At 42.2% G+C, this 21057-nt stretch overlaps 1 protein-coding gene across 5 annotated transcripts in view; it reads left to right on the top strand.

Annotated features, from left to right (window-relative positions):
* etv1 (ETS variant transcription factor 1) overlaps positions 1 to 11540 on the top strand; it is a gene marked incomplete at its 5' end in the record, with an annotated part of 17533 nt that extends 5993 nt beyond the window's left edge. For 3 of the 5 annotated variants that reach the window (XM_083760695.1, XM_083760697.1, XM_083760696.1), the window contains 8 exons: positions 4031 to 4160; positions 5254 to 5442; positions 5886 to 6133; positions 8529 to 8597; positions 8711 to 8779; positions 9311 to 9480; positions 10806 to 10907; positions 11114 to 11540. In XM_083760695.1, coding sequence (XP_083616821.1) covers positions 4031 to 4160; positions 5254 to 5442; positions 5886 to 6133; positions 8529 to 8597; positions 8711 to 8779; positions 9311 to 9480; positions 10806 to 10907; positions 11114 to 11335 — 1199 coding nt within the window. In that variant the 3' untranslated portion in view covers positions 11336 to 11540. Of the gene's footprint in view, positions 1 to 4030; positions 4161 to 5253; positions 5443 to 5885; positions 6134 to 8525; positions 8598 to 8710; positions 8780 to 9310; positions 9481 to 10805; positions 10908 to 11113 lie in introns of all 5 variants that reach the window. The other 2 variants (XM_083760694.1, XM_083760698.1) reach the window with 2 other exon arrangements.
* Positions 11541 to 21057: the final 9517 nt, after the last annotated feature.

Raw genomic sequence — 21057 nt, 5'->3', positions numbered from 1 at the left:
CTCACTCTCTCACATAATAATCCACTCAAAGGCAATTAAAAAAAAAAACATATATAATTTTCCAGATAATCTCATAATAATCCTATTACACACACATACATTTACTTTATGGACTGTCGCTAGTTTATTTGTTACAACTTCACCTGGTCGTGCACTTAGCGCTGTCAGCGAATGCAGACAGGGCTGGTGACTTGGCACGCCGTTCCCCAGGCGGAGGTAGTGCCAAGACGGGGACAGAAATGGACCGAGTGGAGCTGAGTGGGGACCGGTGCTAGCACATGTCTTTTAGATGAGCCAAACTGTGAGAAACCTGCAAAATATTGGTCTTCCCTCTTAGTGGTGCATTCAATTAATAGATATGGCAATATATCGATCAAACATCCGGACGATAGGTGAATCGATCGAGAGGATGCTGTATCGATACGGCAATCCAACGGCATGAATTATCTGGGTGACGCCGTGTTGACAAACGTACCTCTGTTTAACGTTATCAAAGCCCCCCTTGCAAGCTCTGTGGGCCTGAAAGTGTTTTATTGTATTTGTGCAACATGGTCATTATTTTTAATAAACGTATAATCGATATATATCGTATCGTGGCCTCTGTATCGTGATACATATCTATTGTGAGATTGCAAGCAATATCCACCACTATTCCCTCTTGTCTTATTGAACTATTCTACAAATCTTTATTTACAAATTGTTTTGTACAAACAACAGATTTACATTTGAAAAAATATATCTAATAATTGATGATTGTGATATACAACTCACCTGAATATTACATTAAAAAACATAGTTTATTTTCAGTTGCTGTGTTCGTTGAGCATCAACTTAGTTCTGAGTGTAAAGATTTACCCACAAGGGTCCATTTAAAGTTAATTAAGACTCCAGATTTGACTGTGTACAGCAGTGAGCGCAGCTTGTATGGAAAGCACATATCCCTGGGTATTGACCCCTCCCCAAAAAATGAAAGCCAAAAAAAAAGATATATTTACAGTGCATTGGACGATGGTTGACTGGTCCCTAGTAGCTGAGAACCAGAGGTCACCTACGCTGTCCCCTTGTCCTTCAGAAGCACCCAGGCGGGGTGGCGGGGGCCACTGTAGCAGGGGACTGCTGACCATCTGAATGGTCCTGTTGGCATGCTGCAGCAGACTGGAGAGGCACTAACAGATGGTGGGAGGGCGAGGGCACCGTGGTTGGGCTCACGAGCAGGCATCCCAACCGGCAGCTCTCCCATATGGGTTTTCACCATGGTTAGAGGAGAGAGAGATGGATGGATGGACATGGAGAGAGGGGGGTTATGAGAGACCAAGTGATGGTTGAATGGATTGAAGCATCATGGTGCATGGAGAGAGAGGAGATGACTGGGTGGACTGAAAGGATGAAATGCACAAATTTTAAATATCTGAAAATAGCTAGTTTTTCAATATGCAAAGTATTTAGGACTTAACCACTTAACCCCCTATCAGTGAAATGGAACTGACAGAGTTGCAACTGTACTTGGACCACTTTTTTACATCTACACCAAATCTCTTCGGCAGAAATAGAGCTTGTAGATCGGCTATGTTTTGCCAAATGTTCCCAGAGAAGGGATGCTGGGTTTCAAGTGGCCAAGTGGGTAGCATCAAACCAGTGGTGGCTGAGCGGTCTCGGATACCTAATGGGTCCTCAGGCTGTGATGATGGAGGAGAATTTTCTTTGTCTTCAGCTCCAACACAGATGCTTCTATTAGCATAACTTAACAGGGAATGAAGGAGAGGAGAGGAGGTGTAAAATGAGGCCACCAGCAGATCAGAGTCTCATTTAACATTTATTTAACAGCACCTAGTAGGTGAAAATAGAATGGAATTTTGACTGCTACCAAAAACTGTATTTTTCATCTTGTTTTATGAATGGACCGGATTCATATCTGCCAAATGTAGACTCTGGGTCTGCCAAACCACACTTTTTAGTCAGCCCCAAGGGCTCATTTTGGTAATCAGTACTTGTTTGTTTATAACTGCTTAATATTAAATAGAAGTCGAACAGGCAAAATATAAAATAAAAGTAATTATAATTAAGATATTCTATAATATAGAATATTTACCACAATGAATAATAATTAATAATACTACTAATAATAATAATAATACTGCCCATACTAACGTTTGCTGAAAGGTTGTTATTGAAGCCTTGCATTTGAAAAATGACAAATGACAGAATATTTTTGCTAATAACACAAATCCATTTGCATTCAAAATAGAGACAGTAATTGTTTCAACTGCGTATTCTTTTAAACACCCTACCATCTAGGCTAATCAATATGTAGATAATGAGAGCAATCAAGCAGTGATGGGCATGACATTCTGGACTGAAAAAGGAAGTATCTGTTCTAGTTAGGGGCAATGCCTTCACTATTGATTTGTGTTACTTGGCACCCCATTGACAAAATCTATTGTGACATTTCCATTTCTATTTTAAGATATGCTTCAGTCTAGGTGAACCTGTTATTAATATTGCAGCTGATGTGACGCTATTAAATTCCAGATACAAAATTATCAACCCCTAAATATTTATGCATATAGTATAACCCATGAAAAATAAAAAATAAATCCTGCTGATACAGATGCAATTCTCTTGGAAATCAGTGCAAATGGTTCTAGCATTTATTGTATTTAACATGGATACATTATTTGTATGTCTTGTATGTATTGGCAATAGAGTGAGGCAGATTCTGAACTAAGTAACTAAGACTATTTTTGTCAACTTAATAAGTATTTCAAGGCTATTTAGAATATCCTGTCTTATGTGCCTGTGAGTAGCACTGCAGCTTGCCAAAGGTCTCTCCTCAGGAAGTGTCTCTTTGACCTCCAATCGATGACCTGGAAAGGTCAGGCCCCCAGCGAGGGCCGCAAACAACCCCTACACTTTGTCACGCCGGGCCGTGTGGCCCATCCCCCAGGGGCCCGGCTGGGAGTCAGATGGGGTGTTGGCAGATTGACTCCTGCACATAGAGACCTGCACACATGGCAGCTGTCAGTCAGCCATGAGAAAAACTCCCCAAAACATCCGTTTCTCTCAGCTCCCTGGCCCTAAAGTGCTTCCCACAGTCCCCTGGACATGGTCCTGTTTCAATGGGCCTTTCAAGGAAAATATTCACCCCAGCAAACCAAAACCATGAATGTGAATGTCATTTTAGCTGTTTGTTTTGTGGTAGGATGGAGTTGATGGATTTCCTACATCCATTCATAAACTCTGGTTGCTTTGTGTCTTGATTAAGCAAAGAGTAGACCCCAATTCCGTCGGTATATCAAAAGCTATCCCCTTCGAGCTTAGCCGGTCGTCTGTCATGCATCAGCGGGATTTGATAGAGCAGAGCGCTGTAGAGTAACTTCGCCGCTTTGCACGTCTATGCGTACACTTGCGGTGAGACGGCAGTTCGCGAGGCAACCTGAGCTCGACTTCATTCTAACTGACTGGGTCTTTGTCAGCAGCGCAGCCAATTGGATTAGCGTTGATCATGACTCCAGATGATGGGATGTTAATCAGGACTGATCAGGCACTTTACAGCCACTCAGATGCACCGGGCTCACTGCGGGGGCCATAGGTAGTGATTGTGCGCTCTCCTCAGATCAATGAGCCCTCTTGTTGTTGTCTGGAACGTATTGACAGCCAGCTGAAAGCAGATAAAGCATTTAGTAACCCCTAGCTTTATGACTTTATGACTTTCCCCTCAGAAAGAGGCCATACAAATATGATTTGAAGTGAGTTGTTGGTGTGATTGATGACCAGGTATGTCAGACAGACAAGCATGAAGGATGCTCAGTTTTCCATTTTGGATTGATTCTTCTTCACCATAATTCGCAGACATCTCATCATAATGTAGGGAATTCAGTGACATGCTAATTGCTATTATTGGTGTTTTGTAGTTTGGAGAACACAAGATTCTCCAAACTCACCGTAGCATTCGTAACAATTATGTAGTATGTGTGATTTTCATTTCTATCTAAACAGATTTCTCTCAATCTCCCTTCTGTGTCTGGTGTAGTGGCGTTCCACGGACTCCAGCTGAAGATCAAAAGGGAGCCTCATAGCCCGTGTTCAGAGCTGAACGCTAACTGTAACCAGGAGAGGCCCTTCAGACTCCGCTATGGGGAGAAGTGCCTGTACAACATCAGGTGGGAAAGATTCTGGCAAAAGAATGTTAAGCTGTTGACAGTGTTTAACTATAGGCAGATTCTACAATGTCTTCTAAATCCCAACATGTTTTCTGTAAAACTATGTCAGTGGTCCTTTTCATGTCAAGTACTCCCAAAATTACATGTATTTGGCCGCCGACGTCATCATCCCAAAAACCTGCTATTTCTTCTTTATACAATTGATAGCATTAATTGTAATAACGTTTAAAGGACATGCAGGCAATTTCAATCCTTGGCTAATTGAATACTTTTGCAGAATGGAACTGCAGTGTTTTAGTGATGTATCTTGAATCATGAAACTTGCTCCTCCAAATCCAAGTGTGACATTTTCTAAATTAACTAAAGCTTTATTTGTCATAGAGACAGTGTTTGTTTCAGAGAAGTGCTTTATTTCCCCCTGTGCATGCATTTTGTAGTATTCCGTGAGAAGAGTGAGGATAGAGGTAGAGTGAAGGGGATATACATACAGTATACATATACATATATACAGATGATTGTTACAGATACATGTGATTGCTTGCATATTTGAAATTTTGTGGCAAATGAAATCAAATATGCTATGATAAATGCTAAATGTTGAAGATGGACTTTAAGTAAATCCTTGTTAGTAGGCCTACCACCTTGCAACAATTCACATTCTGTCAATTCCGTTCTGATTCCCAGAGGCCATGGCACCGGAGTGTTGCTTAGTTACACTCAATCTTGAATCAATTTGATTTGTAATACATGACATTTATTCCTTGTGCATGCTTGTGAAATTACTATGTATGCAGAAAGCCGTCATATAAACCCACCTTTAGTGAGTCTTGAATCATGTATGATTCATTAAGTCACCTGCCGTCACATGCTCAGATGAATAGGATGAAAAGTAGACAAAAGGAGACAAGGTGTCACATTTTCCATGCAGTACTTTCCATCAAATCACCAGAATGTATGTCAGGTGACATGGTGATATTTTCTTCAGTGAAGCTATCCAAATTAATTTAAATGTCAGCCAGCATTTATTTGATATAACAAATTATTATTATTATTATTATTATTATTATTATTAATGACTCACTCTGTCCCCCAGTGCCTACGAGCAGAAACAGCCTACAGGAATGAAGCCCTCCAGCCCAGTTACGCCCCCTTGTAGCACCCCTGTGTCCCCGCTCCACCAGGCGTCCCCTACGGCAGCCCCTACTCCCAAGCCAGATAGGACCTACCCCCACCTGACACCCTCACAGTCTCTCCCTGACAATGCCTACTCCATGGACCACAGGTATGACAACCCACTGCATGGCGTTCACATTTAAAGTGTTGGCAGTTATGCTCTTATCCAGAGGGACTCATAGCGAGGGCAACTGGCATGTGATTATATCTCTACTTAGCTGTGTTTGATTTTGCTTAATTTATGCAAACTTGTACAAAGTGTTATAGCTGTGTTTGATTATGATTTGATTTGATTTTGATTGTGTTGTACAAAGTGTCACATTTAGACCAGGCTGTTAACATGAAAAACATTTCGGCTCCTATTTTATTTCACAATGTTTGCAAACTCCCCCCAAGATTGTTAAGATATACACTAAGAATTATTTGCAAAATATTGTTTCACCAGAATGCTGCTGCTGCAGCGCAAGGTAGCCTACAGTGTTGTCATATAGATTCGTCTTTGCTTCTTCCCGCACGGACGGAAATAATCCAGTTATTCTGTAATTTGTTCAGATTTCGGCGTCAGCTGTCGGAGCCATGCCACTCGTTCCCCTCCCCACCCTCCATGGCCCGGGAAGGCCGGCCCATGTACCACAGACAGATGTCAGATCCCAACATCCCCTTTCCTCCTCAAGGTTTCAAACAGGAGTACCCCGACCCCCTGTTTGAGCACCCAGCCATGGTGGGTGCCCCGCTGCCTCACGCATACCCTCCATCCATGATGATCAAGCAGGAGCCAAGGGATTTCACCTACGACTCGGGTGAGACAGACATTTACAAGCACATGCATAAATGTGTGTGTGCGTGTGCATGTGTGTATCAGACAGTACCATCTAAACTAGTTTATCATTACTCCTAAATCATTGAAGCTGAAGTTTCATCTTAAGAATAAAACATTTATGAATGAATAAAATAGAATAAAATAAAATACAGCATTCTTATTTTTTCATATTCTACCAGAGCGTTATCATTTCAGGAATGGGAGAGAAGGGGGGTAGCTTTTATTGAGTTTGCCCATTATTAGGACAGGGGGTCTGGTTGGGTCGGGTGTCTGTGCTGGTCTTCATTTCCTGTGGTGCTCTAATAGAGAAGGGGTGGGGGTGGGGGCCTACGCCTGGTCATAATCCAAAATCCGCCCACACACCTCCCCATTCTCTTTAGTGAGCAAGTGAAGGGACCTAATCCCCAGCCCAGAGCCGCTGGGCCTGGGACTATAGCAGTAGCAGGGCATGAATGAACCTGCACTGGTCTGCCATGTTCATTCACAAGACGGACCGACAGGGCCCCGGAGAGGTAGAACTGGGATAGAATCTGTGTGACTAGTCAAGGGGAAAAGCAGCGTCTCCCCAGATGCCTCCTATGGCGTTGCTTTCAAGAAAAACACCACAGGCTTTCACTTGTCTGCCCGCTCTGTTACATGAGCCCTCTTTTTCAACAGCAACTCTGCAATTTTCCACCATTGCCGTCAAAGAAAAGCCTTGCAACTGCAATTTGTGTGTTTTTCTCTTTTTTAATAATGTTTACTTGGTCTCTGTGTGTTGAGTGAGTTTCATGAGCTGTGTGCTCTTGAAAGGTGTTATAACAGGCATTGTATATTTCCTTTTAAACTAAATGGACTATGGACTTCAAAAGACAAAAATAAATTTCCCTGTCCCTGAAATGTTTTAGGATACATCCGTCAACAGCACTGTATATGACCACACTGTGGTTTAACAGCCAGGAAGTTGAACTACTACTGACTACAGTTACTGTATATCCCAGATTTAAGCATTAGGCTGAATTTATTAGCAGTCACTGTGGAGCTTGTTGACTGGAGCAGGCCTGTTGGAGAGGATGGGAGGGGAGCTGGTAATTTCATTAGCAGTAATTTCCTCTACAAGCCCATTACTTTGATGAAGTTCAGAGAAATGTTTATGGGCCTAAATGAAGGGCCTCAGTCTGTTTATTGAGCATTCACTTTGTAACCGTATCGGCCGTTTTGATCGTAAGCCATGCCTGTGATGGCCTTTGTTGTAGGTTCTAACATATAAGCAGTGAGTGGAAGTTCAATTGGACGATGGTGTAAAGCAAAATAGTAAATGCAGGATCTCGTTCAAAACCGCAAGCCTTCAGACCTCTGAGAATTTTTCAGTTAGACATTTCAATTAAAATGTAACAAGCCAAATATGTTCGCAGAAACAAATTACTATTATTTTAAATTATTATTAAAAAAAACATTTTGGCCCAGGCCGTAGCGTAACGGTCTGGGCACCGGACTGGTAATCCAGTCGCAGTGTGCCGCGGGTTCGACTCCCGGACCCGACACGGCCTTTACTGCATGTCATCCCCCCATCTCTCTCCCGTTTCCTGTCAGCCTACTGTCTGTCCCTTCAAAAATCAATAAAAGGCGTAAGCCGCAAAAAAAATATCTTAAAAAAAAAAAAAAAAAAAAAAAAAAAAACATTTTGTTTTGTATGAGATCAAATATAACACCTGCTCTTTTCACAAAAAAAACAGATCTGATGAAAACAAATGAAAGTTTATTTTTTTATTTTTATTTTTTTTGCGTTCAAACAAAACACTAACATAATTCACAATAAGTTTGAAATTCCTATTAATTTCCTTCCATTTAAGTCAATGGGAAAATGGAATGTGCAAGGATGGCCATAATGACATATAGCAAACTGCTCCTCATATTATGTGCACTACGATTTTGTAAAGAGTCCACTGCTCACCTGTCTCTGTAGGGACAGGATGCTCCAGGTAAGCAATTGTTAATGAAATGGAAAAAAGATCATGCTTAGATCCATATATTGATCTGACCATCACATGTCTGTGACGGTCTTTCCTTGAAAACTCATATCATGGAAAAAACCTCGACAAGTTTACCCACGGCAGTTTCATAATAGCACTGTGCTTTATCCAGTCGTAAATCCTCCTGTGCGCTTTATGCTCTCAGAAGGTGCGTTTAGCGGTGCGCAGTAGAGAGTTGGGCTTTGACTGGGAGCCACCATGGAAGGCTGCTACTAGCGCTAGAGGACACATTCTTTAATCAGAGCCAGCGGTGCGTTGAGTGAACAGGGTCTGACTGCTCTCAAATACCTCAGATAGTGTTCTTAATGCTGCCCTCTGGCCCTTTAACACCCTCTCTCCTGTTCCTCCCCTGGCTTTCAGCAGAAGTGCCTAGCTGCCATTCTGTCTACTTGCGGCAAGACGGTTATCTGGCCCACGCTAACAGGACCGAAGGTACCGCTTCACAACACTTGAGATTGATGTGATTGATATGTGCGTTTTGGGTGAGGTGTTTATTTGGCTACTATATAACATTTTTACCATTTTCTGTACTTTAATGTCACCAGGCTGTATGTTCGACAAAGTGGCCAGGCATTTCTACGACGACACCTGTGTGGTTCCTGAAAAGGTTGAAGGTGGGTGTTTCACTCCCCTACCACTCTAATTTGTACAAGTCTGTTTCAAACAGTAATTTTGATCACATCAAGTTTATTTAAAATGCTTTTTCTTTTTCAGAACAGTACATGATTATCATATGCCCTAATAGACCACTCAAATAGAAAATACAAGCACAGTTCAGACAACAGGCAGCATTAACCACTTAAACCCTGGTGTCATTACTGTAGTGTATACTGTATATTCATAATAGGTGAACATTCTGCAAAGTCCTACATTTGGCAAAAATAGCAAACCTATAAGCTAACAATGCGTCAACCTGCCACAACAGCAAGCAGAGAGATTTGTTGTACAGGGAAAATAAGTGGGTATTTTTGATTAGCAGAGTGATACGAAGACACTAATAATGACTGTGTGTGTGTGTGTGTGTGTGTGTGTGTGTGTGTGTGTGTGTGTGTGTGTGTGTGTGTGTGTGTGTGTGTGTGTGTGTGTGTGTGTGTGTGTGTGTGTGTGTGTGTGTGTGTGTGTGTGTGTGTGTGTGTGGCCTGAAGGTGACATCAAGCAGGAGTCAGGGCTGTATCGTGAGGGCCCATCGTACCAGCGCAGAGGCTCCCTACAGCTCTGGCAGTTCCTGGTGGCTCTGCTAGACGACCCGTCCAACTCCCATTTTATCGCCTGGACCGGCCGTGGCATGGAGTTCAAACTCATTGAACCAGAGGAGGTGAGAACCTTAACAAAATGTTGTGCACAGAGAAATGTGGGTACTTAAAAACTAAAAATGTGCAGTAAAATAAAAAGCTACTTCTCCTGACGCTTTTTTTTCCTCTTTATTCCTTGACTCTGTCACATGGTAAAAGCATGTCTTCCAGTCAAATCACCTCCACCGTCAGTCAGCAGCGCAGCCCTGATAAATATTTCAATGAACGTATTCCTAAAAATATAAGCTATGTTGACGGCTGGTCCCTTTGAAATGGAAACAGGGTCGGCTTCTGTGTGCCGCCCACATCAGACACAGCGAGGCTCAGTCACTGCTGCCCAGTTCTATGTACTGAGGGAAGACGAGCGTGGGGGGCTACTAGCAGAGTGGTGGTGAGGGGGTACCTGGCAGGGGTCCATGCTGCCTTAACGGTACTCAGCGGCATGGACCAGCTGCAACAAACAGGGGGGCCCATTCATGCCGTCAGGTGACCGAATGCAGTTGCTTTTGGGCATGAGCACTGAGGACAACCGTTAGCTCACAGCTTCTGCCTTTCGCCAACACAGGTGTAGCATGTGAATGGACATGACATGAAAGGACTGGAAATCCAGTATAGTGGTCTTGAATAGAATAGAATAGAATAGAATAGAATAGAATAGAATAGAAGCAAACAAAGAGGATAGTGGAGGGAACAGCACAGAGCAAGTATAGGAAACAAAAGATAGAGAGAGAGAGAGAGAGAGAGAGAGAGAGAGAGAGAGAGAGAGCAATTGTCTGCATAAATGGTCTACAGTCATCGCCTCTTGCTCAAGGACACTTCAACGTGAAGCCACGGATGGAATCACAACACCCGCTCTGCCTCCTGAGTCACTCCTGAATTAATTGAAATAAATACAATAAAGAGTGGAATTGTTAGGATGTGATCTAAGCAGAAGGACAGAGAGAGAGAGAGAGAGAGAGAGAGAGAGAGAGAGAGAGATCGCTACAGGGCTGTGGGTTGGAGTGCAAGGCCGGGTGGTGGGAGGTCTGGCTGACAGGTGCTGTAACATCTGCTGCCTCCTCCGCTGGGCGTGTGACAAGTTCCTAATGAACACATCGCTGATCAGGTCTGCCCCAGTCTGGACGCACTCTAATTGTTGTTATTAGGAAATATGGATTAGTAAGCTTTGTTTAACATTTCAACTGTCGCAGCTTTCTTGTCAGGAAATTGGGTAAATTGAACATGGCCTCTGTTTACGTGACGTACACTCTGAATTGTGCGCGAAGGATAATGTGGAAAATGCTGTTGACATTCTGCTATAATGGCCCTTTGTTGTGTGTGTTTGGTGACTGTGTGTTACGTTTTAAAGGTGGCACGTCGATGGGGAATACAGAAGAATCGACCAGCTATGAACTATGACAAGCTCAGTCGTTCGTTACGCTACTACTATGAGAAGGGGATCATGCAAAAGGTAAAGCATACCTGAGTAACGGCGTGTTGGTCTCCTCTTAAAGCCACGTTACAACCTAGATTATCACACAACCCTTTTAAGTGACAAAATTCCATGCTCTTGTCACTTTTTTATGTTTTTTTTCCCTCTTTCATAAATCAGCCTTTACAGTGGCCATATATTTCCCTGCCTTTCTCACCTCTCTCTCCCTCTCTCTCTCTCTACAGGTGGCGGGGGAGAGATATGTGTACAAGTTTGTATGCGACCCTGAGGCTTTGTTCTCCATGGCGTTCCCTGACAATCAGCGGCCGGTGCTGAAGACAGACATGGAGCGGCAGATCAACGAGGAGGACACGGTGCCGCTGTCGCACTTTGACGAGAGCATGCCCTACGCGCAGGAAGGGGCCTACTGCCAGCCACACCCATACCATGAGGGCTACGTTTATTAACATCAGCCCCCCACTCCCACCCCCTGCTCATACCCTTCCTCTCCTCCAACCCACCACCCTTCCTTGCTCCCTAATACACCTGAAACTGTATATTCACAGTCAGTCCGGGGAAAAGACTTTGCAATCCAAGTGGAGCTCCCCCTCTCTCTCTCTCACTCACACACACACACACACACACACACACACACACACACACACACACACACACACACACACACACACACACACACACACACACACACACACACACACACACACACACACACACACACACACACACACACACACACACACACACACACACACACACACACACACACACACACACACACACACACACACACACACACACACACACACACACAATCCTCTTCATTCTCTTGTCTCTTTGATGTCCAAGCAGGATGATGGAGAGTGCACTTTATGGACAGGAGGACTGGTGTTGTGTGAACCTGCCAGGGCTAGCGATTTGGCTGGATTATTTCAGATTGTTTGTATCTTAAAAGTGGCAATTGTTTTTCTGTTTTTTGCTTTCTTGATTTCCATGAGCATGCAGTGCCCTGGTAAGACAGGACTCTGCAGCTTAACGTTCACCTAAGAACAGCTTTGTAGCTAAACGAGACTAAACGAGAAGGAAGTGAAGATTCCCTCAACACAAGCAGCAAGCGAAGGATTCTCGATGATCACCTTTGTTGGGTAGTAATTACACTTGCCCCTCGTCCTCTCAATCTCATCATGTATTTTTATACCCATTTGAGTGTATACTACAATGTATTGTAACAACATGGATTTAGGATTTTATGGTGGCAATTATAGACTTGAAACTGTAATATGATAATGAGGGGGGGGGGGGGGGGGTGATGGAGAATATAAGCAAGAACTGCCTTGCAGTCAGTTGAAAGAGGCACCTTTATCAGTCCATATACCCTCATCCACAAAGAGTTGTCATCACAATTGTGTTTTTGTAATAACTTAAATGCAGTAAATGCCACTGAAACACTGTACTGTACTGTACTGTACTGTACTGTGCAAAACCGTATGGATCAGTAAGGCGAGACTGGCTCAAAAGGATATTCTCCAAATTCACCCGTGACATAGTTTTATGGACAAACTATCTGTTTCGCATAACCTACACAGTATATTAATTTAGGATGACTAATAAACATACACTGTACTGTAAAACAATGGATGCGTTGAATATACTGTAAACAGCTGTTTACTTTGTATTTTGAAATATATGTATGACAAAACAGCCTTCATTCATTTGGATGTGTAAAATGAGTAACATAATAAATACAAATAGATGTGCGCAGCTGAAATCCAATGTATAGAGTAAGTTGCTCTTTGGAAACAATTAAGGCTTGGATATAAAAAGAAAAGAAAATGAGAACTGATGTACAGTAATATTACAAATGCTTTTGGCATGCCCAGAAAGGAGGATAAAACACAATGATGGATGCAACCTACATTACGCAGCTGCCTCTCATGCCTTCATCAGGGTGTTGTTCAATGTATTGATAATTATACTGTATATGAGGTTCCAGCAGCCAATATTATTTTTAACATCTCAAAGACACAAACAAGCAAAACTAAATATAAAACAAAATCAAATATTTTCCCATGATTTGGTCTTTTTCTTCCTTTTATTGTGCGTGTGTATGTTTTTTATTTGTTTTTACTGGTGAATACATGGTGTATATTTTGTTATACCATTGCATTGTCACCAATAGGGTCGCTTTTTTGGTAAAAAAAAGGCATAAGAAATATTTAGAATTTTATAATGTGATAAAGATTCATGTTATAACAAAATAGTGTTCCATTGTATAATCAGGTAAATGAACTTTTGTTGCTGCTTTGAATTGTAAGTGTATTTTGTAGTCTAAAAAAAGAAAACAATACGGCAGCTATGGCCTGCTATTCTGGACTCTTACATTTTTATTTTTTATTTTGTCTTTTTATGTTTTTTTGTTTTGTTTAACTGAGCATTAAAATGTTGGTCTGTCTGACTTTTGTTCCGTACATGTCTGGGAAGGGATTGGCAATAGCGACGATTCTGTAATAAAATAGTTCCAAAAACTTCAATTATCGACACCTCTTAGATAGTCCATCCACTTAATTTTGATTATATGGAAATTGTTGGGAATTGTTTTTTTTCTTTTACAATTTGCAGTTTGACAGGCCTTGGTAGCACTTTGCTTCTTTATAATAGAAAATGCAATTTTGTGGTCATTTCCACAGCCAATCTCCCCACCAGTCCCTTGTTCCTTGAGAGAGAAAAGATGAGTTGTGGGCCATACATTTACAAATTGGGATGGGGAAGCTGTAGTTAAATCAAGCATATGTGCCTGTGTACTGAAGGGCAATAGATTATGGACTCTTGTCAATTTCCAGGTTGGAGAGCTACTCTTAGCCACAAAGCATTTAGCCAAAGTGACACCTAAGGAAAAATCAATTACTAATTTAAGGCAGTATTTTTTTTCCATGTAGGTGAATTGTTTCTGTCTTTTGTTCTCATACCCTTACAAGAGTGTCAGTAATGAAAAAACAACAACATTGCCTTAAAGTTATTATTGCCCTGTGTAAAGTGTCACTATAGCTAAAAATCAATGACTAATTTAAGGAAGCATTGTTTAATTGGTTTTACTGATGGAAAAATGAAAACGGATGTGTAAGTAATGAAAAAACACTGCTTGCCTTAATTTGTCAGACAAGGTTACAAGCCAACCCTTTTGCAGGTCCCACTACTAGATTTTTTTTTATTGATTGCCTACAGTGCGTGGAATTGCTCCTTAAGTTTTTACATCTGATTGCTTCCCTAAGGCATTTAACATCTAATCCGACATGAGAAATTGAGAATAGCACTAAAACTTTTGGCACCTCATTCAGATGAAAGTGACACCTATGGACAATGTAATGTATACATGTGTTAGCTATTAGGACATTATTGTGTGTACTATTTCAAGTACGCAAAAATTGACTATACTATAGCTGACAAATTGAATAGTGTGCATAGAAGTGGTTAGTTAATCAGCTAACATATTATGTTCACAATGATGGACAAAGGATATGTAGTAAAAACATGTGTGGAAAATTATAGCCCAGATTTAAATCACATTTATCATAGACCTATACAGTGAGAAAACATTGTTTTCATTGGGAGAGACTCGGGTGTCTCTTGTCAGGTGTGAGGGGTTTGGTTGGTGTCTGAGGCTGTGGTTGACTTTCACTGAACAAAATGATCTTCACGGTTACAGACAGGATACAAATGACTGTGGTTTATTCAAACTTTCTTATTGAAATCCCATGCAAAATTCTCTTGTGCTTTAAATATGTGGTGAGCTTTCATGTCATCAGAGAAATTGAAGGACTTGCTAACATGCAAGACTAGTATGCTATTTTATTTTAACCTCATACATTACAGAAAGGGAGCTTATCGGTTTCAAACTTGTAATGCCCTTGTATCAAAGCTGAAAATCGGCATGCAAATCCTATTATCTGGCCTCTGTTCAATGATTCCCAGCCTCAGCTATAAGAACTCTCCTTTTATGGTCTTTCCCCTTTACATCCTGTGCCACTTGCCAAACCCCTCCTGTTCACTGTGCTCCTGGCCAGGCTAATATTCTGGGTATCTGAACTGTGATCGTGGTCCTCCCCCACTGTAACAAACAGATGGCCGTTCGATCTTGAGTCATCACAAACCCATTACGAGAGTGACTCGTCCTCACCCGGGCTGCCTTGATTCGTGCCCGATGGTCCTCGCCACTGTTTGCTGAGGCTCTTAAGCTGTCCTCGGGCCTTGTGACACAGTGTTTGCACAGGTTAAATGGCTTATGTTGCCCATGGAGCCCCCAGATTGGTAGTGACACTGTGGTATTTGACAAGTGAAATGACACCATGTGGTCCCCGCCGCAGTAAATGTGTTTGGCTGTTTGAAACAAGTTAGCTTTTAATGTAGTGTGTTTACACACCAAAAAGCCCTGAGTGTGTTTCTATCTGTGTTGCCAGGGTCTATCAGTGGCCGGACCAGTGAGCATAAATCATTCAGGGGTAATCCAGAGGAACAACAGTGGCTCTAAGAGGAAAAAGCAGGGAAATAATGAAGGCTCTATAATGGAGGGCCTATTACAGAGCTCCACTAAGACAGTCTCTGTAAATGGCTTTATTGTCTATGGGGCTCAATTTTAGCCCCACACTTGACTAGTCAACTGGCACAAATTCCGTTCTGCACAAAATGACACACTTTGTAATGACAAACAGCGCTTTGCTCAGTCATTGTAATGAAAACTGAGGTGACTTGTATGAGCCGATCTACAAGCTCACAACGTGTCGCGCTGCAATGCTTTGTGAGCTTGTAGATCAGCTATGTGAAAACATGCCAGCTTATTCTTTGGGACACTTGTATCATCTGCTGCTCTAAACTACACAGTACTTTATGTGGTAGTAGTATCATAGTATCATGCATGCAATGGTCAGCAATAGCCTATAGTGTATAGTGGATCAAAGGCAGGCCCGGATTAACAATGGAATTTAGTGGTGCTGCAGCCTGCAGGGCCCTGTGCAAGATTATTTCAGGTAGACGTAGGCCTACAGCTGTTGCTTCCGTCGAAACCATATTCATAGGTCACCGATTTCAATGTAACGCAACACAGGAACCCATGCTAGTGTTTTTGGTCGTCCATGTGTTTGGTTCGACGTACTAACAGTCCTACAGTCATGACTCATGAGTCCGACACCCTACCAAAAACCCAACCCTACACCTAACCTCACAGGAAGCCACGGGTTAGTTTTAACCTGCCACGGGTTAGTTGTAACCTGCCACGCATGTCGGGAGCCACGGTGAGTTTTAACCCACAGCACAGGTTAGTTGTATGACCACGTCGGGACCGACTGTGTTGTCTAATGCCTGCCGTACTGTTAGTATGTCTAACAAACGTATGCCCTCAGATTTAGTGTAGTGCCACGGCCCTGGAAGGGGTTGATCCGTCACTGATTAAAGCCATGGATAAGCTGAAAAAAGGCAGTGTATACTAATTTAGAAAGCTGCTGTTTCAGGGGTTGCAGGCAATGCCACTGGTCTACATGTCCCTGCTGTCTTGTTGATCATCATTCTGCCCTGCTCCAGAGCAAATGAAACACAAGGAGCAGAGAGCAACCCACCCAACCCAACACAGAGTCTATGACAGTAATAAATAGCCTCCCCGATCCAGGTTTAGAAAGCTGTGAAATTGGATATTGAGATGCTCTCTGGAGCTCCCGGTTGAGAGTAGTTTCAGACAGTGGGAATAGCTAGTCTAATCCGATCATTGGGAATGTAAAATGGGGTTAATCACCTGAGGGTCCTCTATATCCTCTGGACCCGATGCGTTCGGTATTGGTGGTGTGGAATTTATTTGGAATCAAGATTTATCAAGCATGTTGTTTTGAGTCAAAACAAATATTTGCTTCTTTTGTTGAGGAAGCCAACAAACAGGAAGCTCACGTCCTTCCTGGACTACAATTCCCATTATGCTTTGGTCCACTGCTCCTCCTTGTGGATAGGGGGAGTGCTGTTTTAGTCAGCCTGGGCACACTTGAACTTCCATGCGTGGACAGAAGAAGCTGTGTTTTGCGTAATTTCCGTTTTTTTAGACAGCTGGTGGATGGAAAAGAAGCTCCACCCACGCGGCAGAATGCCGCTGGGGCAAGCTTTTCCGGGAATCTGGCCGACGCAATCTGCCGCCGGGGTGGAGCTTCTTTTCCATCCACAAGCTGTCTAAAAAAACAGAAATTACGCAAAACACAGCTTCTTCTGTCCACTTGGAATCTAAAGTGTGCTCAGACCCTTACTGAGACAACATGTAGTCCAAGGAAGATTAGAGAAGGAAGTGACATGGTCATGTGACTGTGCTGGGCCATGACACTTTCATGGGAGACAAATCTCGCACCGGAAGTTACATGAATACAAAGCAGTAAATGGAGCAAGCTTGACCAGCTCATAACAAACATTATTTATGAACCATTGAGACCTGTGTCATATAATCGGTTCAGGCATATAAAAGAAGACACATCACAGTTTGTTTTCTAATCACTTATTCACTTGCTTTTCGATGTGCACAGAGTGCACAGTACATCATTTTATTTGAGGATTTAAACAGCAGCAGGTATCGTTTCTGTTCCGGGGGTATCGCGAGATTTGGCTGCCAGACAGGAAAACGGTGGACAGTCTTGCGATACTTGGCACGTTCATAAACGTACTTTTTGCTCTTTAGATACATCTATAAAATTACACAGTGTACACATCGAAAAGCAACACAGCAGACAATAATATGTTATATGTCTTCTGTTTTTTGCCAGAAGCGATTAATTTACAAAAGATCTCATGTCATTCAGAAATATTGTTTGTGTAGCTCATGTTCATGAGCTGGTCACTGAGCTCTCATTGACTCCAGTGCATTCTGCCCAACTTCCGGGTGCAGTTTGGCTCCCATGGTGCGACGAATCTGCCGTCTGGAATTGCGTGATAGCGAAAATGACGTTGGTGACTTTACCTCCATTTCATATACCTTGATGTAGTCCAGGAAATAAGTGGACTGAAATATCTAAAAACACATAATTACCCATATACTGTAAAATCATTAACATGTTGAATCACATCTTGATGATGTCATCAAGACGTGTTACACCATGTTAATGATTTTTTTTTAATATATTTTAATGGCAGTAAAATGTTGAAAATGAGTGGAATTCCCCTTTAAGTAGGCCTACATTTTGATGCTGATACTTTTATGCTTTACTGGTAACGGAGTAGCTCTACATTGCAGTAGTGGTACTTTTACTTATAAGCAAAACAATTGAGTGCTTTTTCCACCACTGATAATTCACCAGGTGGCACGCGCTACGTTGCTGGCCAGCGTGTGGCTGTAGCCTACAGCCATTGCATACTGTATGCCCAAACAGACGTCTGTCAAACCCAAGCAGCCACAGCGATCCCGTCTCTCCTCCTCTGGGCGTCACACCACCAGGCTGGCACGCCACGCGTCTCTTCACCTTCCACAATGTCGTTTGATCTCTTGCTATATGCTGTCAACGCTGTGGATCAGCCTCACAACAGAACTTCTATTAGCCACAACCACGTACCCAGTGAGGTGGCTATAACCATCTGTCGCCAAGCCCAGAGACCTCAGCGGCAAAGGGCTCAACCTTCCCTCCCTGTTTCTCCCATGTCGCACCCCACCCCCACCACCCGACCACCTCCTCGGGCCCATTAGCTTTGCAACTGTACCTCCAAGAGGGCCCCTAACAGACACAAAATGGACTGCTGTTTAGCCTGGTGATTTCCTCAAATGACTTTGATGTATACTGTACATAATTCATTCATTGAGTCACTTACAGCATGCCTAACATCCTGTTTACTAGTATACAGTCACTTTTGCATACTCTTCAGGTGTGTACAGTTGATCGCAGGTGCTGCAAACCTGATCAAGCGATTAAAAAGTAAATCTTCAGTACCGTAAAAAGGACAAAAGATGAGTCTGGATTACAGAATCATGTAAGGACTTAAATAGGGAGTGACGAGTGAGGTTCAAGCAGAGCTTTGGAAAGTATACTAATGTAGTCAGATGAAGACAGATACAAGGGTAAATTTAGACTACCTCACATTCATAATACCTAATGCGCTTTAAATATGCTTAAGAGGAGAACTAGAAATAGGCTGAGAATTAATTATTTCCATTAGATTTCTTGCCTTAGTTTCCACAGGCGTATTAATTCTGTGTAGGACCACATGGCAGCCATGTCAAATCTACTGAATAATGCACTTATTACGATACACCTTAATTTCTTAAAGACCAGAATTCATGGGATATTCACCTCTGAGATTGAATGCAGGTGTTAATGTTTTAGTCATATCTTTGTTAAAGTTATTCTTTTTCACAAAGGTTTAACATTAAAGACTAATGTTAATAAAGCTGAACCAAACAGGGTTCTAATAAATGTCCATATACTGTAGTCTACGGCAGCAGGGAGAACTATTTGGTTGTATACCAATTCTTGAAATTGTACTCTACACGTCTATGAAGTAAAACAAGGGAATAACTGTTCTTATTTAAGTATTTAATGCCAAAAAATAAAACTGTGTGGACTGGTCATATTTAGAGATGTATCTCAAAACATGTCATAAATAGGAGTGACAAAGATATCTCAGAATTTCACAAAACCTGCAAAACACACGAGACAAGTACACCCTTCTTGTTAACCACGTGGGGAACAAAGGCGTAGTGTGATAGCACAAATGGCACACTTCCAGAACCCTCCGCAAACCACATGATGTAAAACCATGTAAACGCTGTACATTTCAAGTCTCGCAAGCATAGAAACAAAGCCCACATGAGCGAGGTAGGGGCACAGAGTTGACCAGTTCAAAACCATTCATGTGAGGATAAATTGTGCTCTGGACCCCCGTTGTCTTGTTTTGGCAACAGAGGGCAGGGGGATTGAGTGCTGATCCAGGACAATATGTTTTTTCAAATGCCCCTCAGCCAATATTTATTTAGCTACAAGCTGGCATGTCTGAAGCATTCTGCACAGCCAAGAGTTCCATGGAACCATGATTTTCTACACATTTCAAACATCAGGCTTGAATAAACTATGATATTCACACAGTCAAATATAATAAGAATAAGTCATTTGTGTTTCTGTTTTAACACTGTATTAACAGAAGACCTACTCCACGTAAGATAAAAGAAAAGAAAGAAATATACTGTGTGTGTGTGTGTGTGTGTGTGTGTGTGTGTGTGTGTGTGTGTGTGTGTGTGTGTGTGTGTGTGTGTGTGTATATATAGTGCAGCTGAACAGACAGCATAAATAATTTAGCTAAACAAACAAAAGTAATACTCAATCTGGAACATAATGAGGAAGGCCAGTTGCGAAATGCAGTAATACAAAAATAATGTCAGGAGATGACAACAACAAATTGCAAATAATGACTAACTAACTAAGCTTAACTGATTAAGCTTTTCAAAATATCTTTGTGGTAGAAGGACAATGTTGAGTGAGAGAGAGAACGGATATGCTATAGAAGGAGCGAGCTCTTTATTTATTTCTTTTTAGCTTTTAAAACAGATGGTTCCTTATGTGCCGAGCGGAAGTGTCTGTTAACTCAGTTGGCGCGCTATTGGTGGCTGCTGGCCAATGACAACAACGGGATCGAGGAGTGCGAGCAACAGTGCAGTTTGCTTTCTTCAGATGCTCTGCGAACAGAAGGATGGCAGCCTGCAGATACTGTTGCATGGCCACCCATGCCAGGCAGTGCCAGCACCAGCCTCATAGCCCAGGCAACCACTTCACTTCTGTAAGGCTGAGCATGGGACAAGCTGCGTCAATGAAAGTAGTCATGAAAATACTCTGATTTGCTTTACTTAAAGCTGCAATACAGTATGTAACTTTCCCCTTCTACCCCAGATTTGATGTGCAAGTACTGATACCATTGAGCTAATAGAGCTTGCCTGTTTGCTCAGGGATAAAATGTATCTTGACCATCAGGTTCAAATTCATGTCAGATCATGTGTCTAGGTGAGATATGACCCTGACACAATCTAAATGTCTCAATAGAAGATCAGGGGCCAGGGCCCTCAAAAGTCAAATCTAGCAACCTAGGCCTGCACATCCATGCTACGCGGTACTCACTGTTGTAATATACAACATGCTGTGTACTTGTACAATGTAGTTGTACGTAACTATACAAT

This window comes from Protomyctophum parallelum (assembly GCF_964188405.1).
Source record: "Protomyctophum parallelum genome assembly, chromosome: 3".
Lineage (NCBI taxonomy): Eukaryota > Metazoa > Chordata > Actinopteri > Myctophiformes > Myctophidae > Protomyctophum > Protomyctophum parallelum.
Note: the sequence above shows the minus strand (reverse complement) of the source record. Positions and strands in the feature narration are given on the sequence as shown.